Source organism: Mandrillus leucophaeus, unplaced genomic scaffold, assembly GCF_000951045.1.
Source record: "Mandrillus leucophaeus isolate KB7577 unplaced genomic scaffold, Mleu.le_1.0 Scaffold39, whole genome shotgun sequence".
NCBI classification, from domain to species: Eukaryota; Metazoa; Chordata; class Mammalia; order Primates; family Cercopithecidae; genus Mandrillus; species Mandrillus leucophaeus.
Window position 1 is genome coordinate 1690079 of NW_012104142.1, and position 9983 is coordinate 1700061.

The 9983-nt window shown below is 53.3% G+C and overlaps 1 protein-coding gene across 7 annotated transcripts in view; it reads right to left on the minus strand.

Moving 5' to 3' along the window:
* Positions 1-9576, minus strand: part of LRRC20 (leucine rich repeat containing 20) — a 97893-nt gene extending 88317 nt beyond the window's left edge. For 3 of the 7 annotated variants that reach the window (XM_011991060.1, XM_011991062.1, XM_011991056.1), the window contains exons 1-2: positions 9475-9576; positions 3027-3171 (exon numbers count right to left, since the gene is read on the minus strand). In XM_011991060.1, coding sequence (XP_011846450.1) covers positions 3027-3108 — 82 coding nt within the window. In that variant the 5' untranslated portion in view covers positions 3109-3171; positions 9475-9576. Of the gene's footprint in view, positions 1-3026; positions 3172-3303; positions 3355-8422; positions 8839-9419 lie in introns of those variants that run through there. The other 4 variants (XM_011991059.1, XM_011991057.1, XM_011991061.1 and 1 more) reach the window with 4 other exon arrangements.
* Between the last annotated feature and the right edge of the window lie 407 nt (positions 9577-9983).

A 9983-nucleotide genomic window follows, 5' to 3' on the forward strand; every position in this document is an offset into this window, starting at 1 on the left:
TCTCTACTAAAAATACAAAAAAAAAAATTAGCCGGGTGTGGTGGCGGGCGCCTGTAGTCCCAGCTACTCGGGAGGCTGAGGCTGGAGAATGGCGTGAACCGGGGAGGCGGAGCTTACAGTGAGCCGAGTTTGCACCACTGCACTCCAGCTCGGGTGACAGAGCAAGACTCTGTCTCAAAAAAAAACAAAAGACCCAGTCCCCTCCATATGAAAATCTTGAGCTTCAGGCAAGATCGCCATGGCTAAAGCCTCTCCCAACTTGACTAGAGCTTCACAGCAGTCATGACCCTGGCAATCACCAAAACCTGCTCCCACCCCAGGGCTGCATGGTAGAGACATGGCCCAGACTCTGGTGCCAGACAGTCAGGGTTCCAATCCCAGGCATGGCAGTGGTCTGGTAGAGTGGCCAGAGAACTGCTTGGGTTCCTTGGTGGGAATGGCCCCCCGGCAGTGCAGGGGAGCTGGTCGCAGCATGCCCTGTCCTAGCCGCCCTGCACATTTCACCTGATGCAGGGTGCCCACTCTTCAGCTCACAAATGCCCACCTGGCCACCTGACCTTGCAATCTCCAGTCCACAGAGGTTGAAGTTCAGGGAGTCCTCAACACGACCTTCCAAGCTCTCCGCCTGCCAGGCACCATCCCTCAACACCTGCCCCAATGCTGCTGTGGTAATTGGGCAGGGTCTCTCCTCCAACTCAGGCACACCCCTGCCACTGCCTGGAGTGCCTGTTTCCTCACCGCTGCCCCCTGAAACATCCTCTCTCAAACAGCACCCACCCCCAAGCAGCTTCCCCAACGCCCCTGGTAAGAATTGTGTTCCCTCCCCTGCGGCCTCTCCACTTTTGCCACATCTGAATGAAGTGGAGCTACTGTGTCCCTATCCCCTGTGATGCTTTTTTTTTTTTTTTTTTTTTTTTTTTTGAGATGGAGCCTAGCTCCATCACGCAAGCTGGAGGTGCAATGGCAAGATCTTGACTCACTGCAACTTCCACCTCCTGGGTCCAGGCAATTCTCCTGCCTCAGCCTCCCAAGTAGCTGGGATTACAGGCGTGTACCACCACACCAGGCTAATTTTTTGAATTTTTAGTATGTTTTCATATGTTGGCCAGGCTGGTCTTGAACTCCTGGCCCCAAGCGATCCACCTGCTTCGGCCTCCCAAAGTGCTGAGATTACAGGTATGAGCCACCATGCCCGGCCCCCTGTGACATTTTGAAGCAGGGGTAGGTTACTCACCACAGACATCTGTCAATTTGCACTGAATCCTCCACTGGAAGGCAGTAAGAAGCACACCCAGCACAGACCTGGCTGGATGACACCCGTAGAAGGTGCATTTGCGAAAGGAAGGGCTTAGGTCCCACCGCCAGCTTTTGGGAATGAACAAAAATTAAAAATAATAACTGCCATTTATCAAGCTCCCTATGTGCCAAACACCTTACAGACATTCCAATTACTCTTAACTGCCCTGATGAGGTAGGCACAATTACTATTCCCATTTTATAGATGAAGAAACTGAGGATCTGAGAGGTTAAGCAATCTGCTACAGTACCAGGTTGAGTGGGTGGCAGAGCAGGGATTCAAATCCAGGCCCATGTGACTCAAAGCCTAGCTCTGAACCACAGTTTCAGTGGTAGAGAGCCTTAAACAACCATATTACTGACCAGTACAGGATTCTAGAATTCCTTCAATGAGGGCTCACAGTCATCAGCTCACTAGCTTAAGGCTCCTTCCAAAGGCTTCCCTCCAACACCAATGACAATCTTCAGTGAACCTGCTGATAGAAGAAATGCCTCTCGCCTTAGCTAAGCTCAGCAAACACTTCCACATGTTTACAAAGTGCCTGACACTGAGCTGGGCTCTGGGGCAGGGCAGAGGGGAAGCAAACAACCACAGGGTCCCTGTGCTGTACAGATGCTGAAGGGGTGCTACAGAGGAGGAAGGGAACAAAGAGTGGATGAGGTAAGGCGGAGGGCTTCCTGGAAGAGGCAGTGATCAAGTTCATCTTGAAGGCTGAGTGTCTCTCCACTTCCTGGACCACGTCTCTCTGCCTCTGACTGCCTTTCCAGTCTCTGTGACTTTGCTGAGGCAGTAACCACCATGGAAGGAAGCACTCCTTTGTGAGACAGACAGACAGACAGACACACACACACACACACACACACCCCTCCCTGCCTGTGAAATTCCTCTCCATGTACCTAACTCCAATTCTGCCTGCCTATCTGCAAGATTATCCCCAAGGCAGGACTGTGCTCCAGGCCTCTACAGTGGTGCCTGCATTCCAGGGGTGAGACACATGCACACACACACACACACGCACACAAACACACTCGGGCATGTGCACGCACACACAGGCGCACACACAGGAAACTGCACCGTATCCCCTGCCGCCCCTTGCACTTGGTGGACGGTCAATAAATATCTGCTGAATTCAATTAAATGGGATGGTTTGCCTAAATGCTTGGGAGTCTTGGGGTAATCGATGGAATAAAATGCCCTGGCCAATTCAAAGCAAAAAATATATAAGACACAATTCAAGAAAAATAGTGGAGTGTAAAGGGGTCTCCTAGCTGGGCAACCTCAAAGAAACCCATTTTGCCGTCACCTTTCTTCATGGGATGACTGAGGCTTGCCACGCCCAGCTGACTTCATTCACCCCAGGAAGCCTGTGAAGATTCAACAAGATAACATTCAGGAGGTGCCCAGCACGGGGCCTGGCACACAGATGCTACTTGGCCAGGACCAGCTCTGTTTTTTCACCTAGTCCAAGGGTACACACACTCAGTCACTGGCAGTCAAAAGACAAGCAGGCAGGCCCCATCACCCAGTGGTTTTCAAACCTCTTTGACCAGGACCCACAGTAAGAAATGTCTTACACAAACTACACACTGTTGCAATGAAAGTTCTACAAAACACTTATTCTCAGGATGAGGTTGCGCACTGACACTTGTGTCTTTCATCTCTGTTTCATTTCTAAGTTGATCTCACAACTGCTTCCAGGGAAGTTGGGAAAAGCCCTGCCCTCACTCACCCAGAGTGTCAGAGCCGCTCTCCACCGTCTCGTTGACCTTCCTTGCTACTCTGGCCACAGCCTCACCCATCTTCTTCAGCATGCAGACACAGGTGTCCTGCCGCCAGCCCCCAGGCTGGTCTGCTGCTCACAAAAGGACCTGAGCCTGGGGAAGATGCAGTGCCATGAAGTGCCTGCCTGTCAGCCAGGGGCCCACCCAGGCATCCCCCTCTAGCATCCTTCTCCCCCAGGACCCAGGCTGCCAGGAAGCCTGCAGGGAGGGCCCCAGGCCACTCACCTCCTCTTGCAGGGCCGAGAGCTCAGGCCACATCCAGCTTGGCCTTTGCACAGGCTGGTCTGCCAGTCAGAGGGTGGGGGCAGCTGAGTCCTACTGGTTTTCGGGGAGGATCAACATGTGTGACTTCACCAGACATGGGGACCAGGCCTGAGCCAGCAGCTAGGGAGGTGTGAGGACTCAGGGGTGTGCTGGCCTGTGATTCACTCTATAGGCGGGGCATTGGGAAGGAGGTAGGGTGCAGCCAACTACAGGAGAAAGACACCTGTCCCTCCATCCCACAGCCTCTAAGCTGGTGCCCTGTCCACACCCCACCCAGGACAATTTCCCCAGCTCCCCTGTTCAACCCACCCATATCTGCCTTGTGCATGGCAGGAAGTGGGGACATGAAGGCAAATCAGAGCCCTGTGAGCCCATCAGAACACACGGACTGGCAGTGGGTGGTCTGTAAGAATTCCTTTCCCACGTGCCAGTAGGAAGGAGAGTTTACAGTACTAGCCTGTGTGATTATCAGCCTGATGCTGCATCTTGCCGAGGCAAGAAAAGCGGGTGGCAGGGGAGAGGGGTGGGTGGAGATGGAAATGAGAGAAGACAAAGCAGGTGGCGGGGGAGGGGAGTGGGTGGAGATGGAAATGAGAGAAGAGAGATTGGATCACTAGAGGAAAAGAGGCTGAAAGAAAGGTGAGGAAGACAAAATGATAAGGTGTTAAGACATAAAGACTTGCAAACACCCTCAACTCCCGGTTTATTACAGAGAAGGAAATGAGCATAGAGAGGGGCTAGGTGACCTGGCCAAAGTCAAACTACAAGTGGCAAGAATCGGGTCAGCCCAGCTCCATATCCAGTGTTCACTTCTTTATAAAAATAGCAGCACCCTCGCCGGGCGCAGTGGCTCACGCCTGTAATCCCAGCACTTTGGGAGGCCGAGGCGGGCAGATCACGAGGTCAGGAGATCGAGACCATCCTGGCTAACACAGTGAAACCCTGTCTCTACTAAAAATACAAAAATTAGCCGGGTGTGGTGGTGGGTGCCTGTAGTCCCAGCTACTCAGGAGGCTGAGGCAGGAGAATGGCGTGAACCCGGGAGGTGGAGCTTGCAGTGAGCCAAGATCGCACCACTGCACTCCAGCCTGAGCGACAGAGCGAGACTCCGTCTCAAAAAACAAAACAAAACAAAACAAAAAAATAGCAGCACCCCATGGAGAGAGGAATGAGCTCAAGTCCAAGGTCAGCACCCTGCTTTGCCCCCAGACCCCAGTCCCAGCTTCATAGACAGCTCAAGGAGCTCCAATGAACTCACTCCAAGGGCCAAAGGCAGAAGAAGGTGAAGGGCAGAGAGAAAGGGCATGGGGACAGTGCTAAGAGCTAACAGTCACCAAGAAAAAGTTCCCACGTGGTCAACTGGACAAGCAGGGCAGGCAAGACCAAGCCAGGGTGGGCCAAGCCCACCCATCTGCTTCGGGGAGTTACTGTGAGTTTAGTATGTGTGGGCATTTCCACTAAGGAGGCTGGCACTAAAGGTTTGAGACACATGCATACAGAGCAGTGGGAAAACACTGATTTTGGAGACAGGTCAAATGCTCAACTCCCCCATTTATTAGTGAGAAGACTTGGGAGAGTTTCTTAACTCCTCTGAGCCTGTTTCTTCATGTGAATAGGAGATCTAGTAATACCCAACTTGTTAGGTTAATATAAGGATTAAACAAAACACATATACGAGCTAGCTCAGAGCCCAGGACACATAAATACTCAATAAAAGTTAAGAGGATAAAGCAGTGCACATGTGGATGTAACACCAGCATCTAACCCCAGTTTAATACTCATGTGACTCTGAACAAAACACTTAGGGAACTCATCTTTGAGGAATTTCTCTCTCTCCCACCTCCAGGAAATCTCCTCTGATTGCTTCAGTGTTCTCTGCTCCCTCTGAGTTTCAGTAGCACTTAACGACTTAGCACAAGTCACCTGGATTATTTATGAGCTTTTAAATATACACTTGTCAGCCAGGCGCAGTGACTCATGCCTATAATCCCAGCACTTTGGGAGGCCGAGGCAGGTGGATCACTTGAGGTCAGGAGTTGGAAACCAGCCTGACCAACATGGTAAAACTCCATCTCTACTGAAAATACCAAAAAAAAAAAAAAATGGCCAGGTGCGGTGGCTCACACCCGTAATCCCAGCACTTTGGAAGGCCGAGGTGGGCAGATCACCTAAGGTCAGGAGTTCAAGACCAGCTGGCCAACGTGGTAAAACCCCATCTCTAGTAAAAATACAAAAATTAGCCAGGCGTGGTGGCAGGTGCCTCGGGAGGCTGAGGCAGGAGAATCACTTGAACCCAGGAGGCGGAGGTTGCAGTGAGTGAGATTGTGTCATTGCACTCCAGCATGGGCAACAAGAGCGAACCTCAGGCTCAAAAAAAAAAAATTAGCCAGGCATGGTGGCACATGCCTATAATCCCGGGTACTCGGGAGGCTGAGACAGGAGAATCGCTTGAACCCAGGAGGCGGAGGTTGCAGTGAGCCAAGATCGTGCCATTGCACTCCAGCATGGGCGACAAGAGCAAAGCTCTGTCTCAAAAATAAATAAATAAACAAACAAACAAACATACACTTGTCTCCTCCATTGGCCTGTGGGCAGCTTGGGGGCAGGGAATAGATCTATACTGTGCTTCTCCCCACACACTGAACACAGGTGCTTGGTTAGTATCCCCTAATGGTGATGATCAACAGACATCATTTGTATTTCCAATCTGAATACAGGTCAAGAGACTCTTACAACAAATCTAAGACACTGTCTAAATTGAGAAAGGTCAAAAACCAAAAGGCTAACAGTGCCAGGTGGCCAATCTGCATAAGGTGAGCCAGTGCAGGGCAGAAGGGAATAGAAAGGATTGTGGCAAACTGGACCCAACAACTTCACCATGCTGCCTCAAAGACTGTACCCCTAAGCCTAAATCATAGCCATGTTGCTAGCATCTTCGTGACTTTTTCTAACCCCTTTATGAATGGGAAAGCTGAGGATCCAACAGGGGAAGCAAATCAGCTAGATGAAAACAAAAAACCCACGTATCCTAAGTCCCAGCCTCGGACTCTTCCCACCATTCCATGCTTCCTCCTTTCTCCATCTCCAATTCATCATCAATAATCATAAACATTTACTGAGTATCTCCTAGGTGTGAGGGATAAGAATGAAGAGGGAGAAAGAAATGCAGGAAACAGTTCCGACTTGTGATTCTGATGAGGAAGAGCTTTCTGAAGAACAGCACTGAAGCAATCTTGGCCTCACAGCAGACAGGGAAAGGAAGGGAAGCCACCAAGCTGCCCAGGGTCTGGGGTAGCCCTGGTGGGATCGCCTGGGCTGAACACCTTCAATCAGGCACTATGCCTGCAATTCTACTAGCTGCCACCGGGTGGGGGAGGTGGTGCCTTAGACCAGCGTCCCCAAACTTTTCGGTTTCCTGGAAGACAATTCTTCCCACCACAGGGGGAGAGGGATGAAACTATTCCACCTCAGATCATCAGGCATTAGATTATCATAAGGAGAGCACAACCTAGATCCATCGCATTCGCAGTTCACAATAGGGTTCAGGCTCCTAAGAGAATCGAATGTGGCCGCTGGTCTGACAGGAGGCAGAGCTCAGGCGGTAATGCTCACCGGTGCTCACCTCCTGCTGTGCAGCCAGGTTCCTCACAGGCCATGGACCTGTACCATCCACAGTCCATGGGTTGAGGACCCTTGCCTTAGACCACTGTAGAAAACTAGTCAGATTAAAAATTTCACCACCGGTGGCAAGTTCAGACAGTCTACTATGTGGGTCAGAGTGGACACAGGCACAGGAATAGAAACATGTGAAGTCTAGGTGTCAGGGCAATTCAATCGGAAGAAGGGCCCCTTCTATGTCAGAGGATGGAGGATGCTCTGAGTACGGCACAGATGTGCTCTGGACCCCCAAAAGGTTCCTGCTGCCTAAAATCACCATGCTTATTAACTAGCTAGGAAGCCATCCTCCTTGACCTAAAATGCCCCTTCCTCCACAAGGAAGAATTGTTTCATGAAGTCCAGCTGACAGGCCTGGGCTCCTCAGGGTACCTGGTCAATGCCATCTGCAGGGATGGTGGTAGTGGAGAGTCACAGAGTGTCCCAAAAGGGAGAAACAGACACCATCAGCCCACATGGGCCAGATCTTCACTTGGGGCACCCCAGCCAGCTGGCACTACTGGTCCCAGCCAGTCCCAGGCAATAGAGGGTAGGCCTTCGAAAATGTCAAGGAAAGTACTCCAAATCCCAGAGACGCTTCAGCACAAGGTCAAAGCTCATACTCACACTGCCTACATCCTCAAAGCAGGGCCCTCTCCACACACCCCCAACCTGTTCCTCAGAGTGAGCATCCTGGTCCGGTGAAACGTTTAAATCCAGCAAACGTCTCCTGGGCACCTTGCATAAGGCCCCTACTGTGGGAGTAAAGGGGCAAAGATGGGGTATGGGCTAGAAGAAGCTTCCCACTGGGAGGCAGGATGAGCCTGATACTAGTAAGGCTACAGGGCCAGGCCTAAGGGGGGCATGAAGGCACATGGCATGGCCAGGGGGAAGGGACAGGGGCTGAGCAGCAGGTGCACAGAGAGATTCAGGAGAGAGAGACAGGGAGCCAATGGGCTCCCAGATTACTGAAGAAGGGAACTGCAGGCCTCTTGCAAGGTTGTCCTCTGCTTCTCTGTAGTGAACTAAGAGAAGTTTTTTGAGGAAGGCAGCCGAATCCATAGTTTCGCAGTTAACAGTGTTGTGAGCAGTCCCATTTGTAAAATGGAAATACCACCTTCCTCACTGGATAATTGTGAGAAGTAACTGCTATGTAACTTTTGGGAAAGGACTTTGCAAACCATTACATGTTTCCCACACCAAGGCATTACCAGTAGGTAATTAAACAGGTGCAGAGAGGAAGTTTGGATGCAATAAATTCAACACCAGACAAAAACTTTGTCCTGCTTTGTGGGAGCTGGCAATACAGCCCTCCTCTTCCTATAACCTGGTTTCACCTGGACTCAGGCTGGCTGGGGGAGGGGCGATTTTTGCTTAAACCCTGACCTGGCCCCCTGACTCCAGCCCTTACCATCAAGAACTCGACCTTATCTGCAGTCCGGAGACCTCTGCAAAGGAGACGCTGCGACAGCCCGTCCCCACCATCTGCTCCTATATTTAGTTACTGGTGTTGTCAGTTGGGAACGTTAGAGCCTGGCAGCGGCTCGGATGGGCAACTGGAGCCTCCGGAGCCATGTGTGCAAGCTGGCCCTACCGCTGGCTCCAGCCCGGGCTCTGGACCATGCCAAGCCGGGGAGCGGGTGAGGAGGTGAGGAGCGACCCAAGCAGTCCCAAACTCCCCTTCACGTCAGAACGAAGTTGACCCACTTTCCCACCCCAGAGTAAGAAGCCCGCTGAGACGTGAGCGGGACCTGCTGGCTCCCCGTTTTTGTGGCAAGGGGTTCGGGAAGCTAAGCGCGTGCTCCCTCGCTAACATCCTAGGCATCCTCGGACTGAGCCTCCAGCACTACGCAAGATGGCCAGGCAAGGGTCCCCCCGCCCTTCGTGCCAGGACCCGCCTCACCCCTGGTGCCTGCAGCCAATGGCACCTCGTCCGGCTGGCCCGGCAGGCGGGGACTGGGAGAATAAAGCAGACAGAGGGAAGAACACTAGTGATCGCAGAGGGCCCGGGGCTCCTACGCTGCCCAGAGGCCGAGAGGCACGTTCTGGAGCAGGCGTCTACAGCTCCCCAGAGCGGAAGCAAACCCCGAAAGTGTCGCTTCGGGGACGAAATGCACAGCAGCCTCTCCCAGCAAGGGCGCCTCCCGCGAGGAATGGAGGCCCGCCTGGGAGCGCTTCTCCGAGCTCCCTATTCCCTGGCACCGCTGCACCCACTGCCCGGAACCATCGGAGTCCAGCTGCAGTGAGCAAGCAAGAGCCCGCGCATGCCGGGCGCCTTGGCACCGCCAGAGCCTCCGCTGGTGCAACCGCTGCTCTTTTCCACTGGGTGACCTGGGGGAGGGGAGGGGACGCTGCAAAAATCGGGACACTTCTCGCCCTCTCTCCCCCAGCCCCTGCAACGCTTGGCCTTGGACTACGTTTACTTTGCGGGGCAAGAAGCGTGTGGTCCCGCTCCGGGCCGCTTTTGGCTCCACTTACGGCGACAATGCCTCCTAGCGCCCTGCGCCTCGCAGTCACGCTCCCTCCGCCGCCGGCGGCGCCCCAGGCGAGTTCCGAGCCGGCGGGGCGGGGCGCGAGGGGCTGCGGGAACTGCGAGCGCGGCCACTCCGCCAATCCCCGCGCCAGGACCGGCGCCGTGGCGGGAGTAGGCTGGGCCCGGGCTGCGCGCAGCCAATCAACGCGGGAGCGGCGCGCGCGGGGGAGGCGCGCGCGGAAGGGCATCCCGCGCGCTCCCGCCCGAAGGGAGTAACCGCTTTGTGTGCTGCCTCTGGAGGGAGAACGCCAGAGAGGGCGGAAATACGGAGTGAGACGTGCGGTACATCCCAGGATCTATGGGACCGGGGCTCCAGATTGGATTTTCTCGAGGGAATGGAGTTGAATTAGCCAGATCAGGGATACTTCGAAACACGTGAACATGGAGCATAGGGAACTTTTCCTATGATGACTTCGGGTGCCCATTGTTTTTAGTATATGGAAGGCTCTGTGTC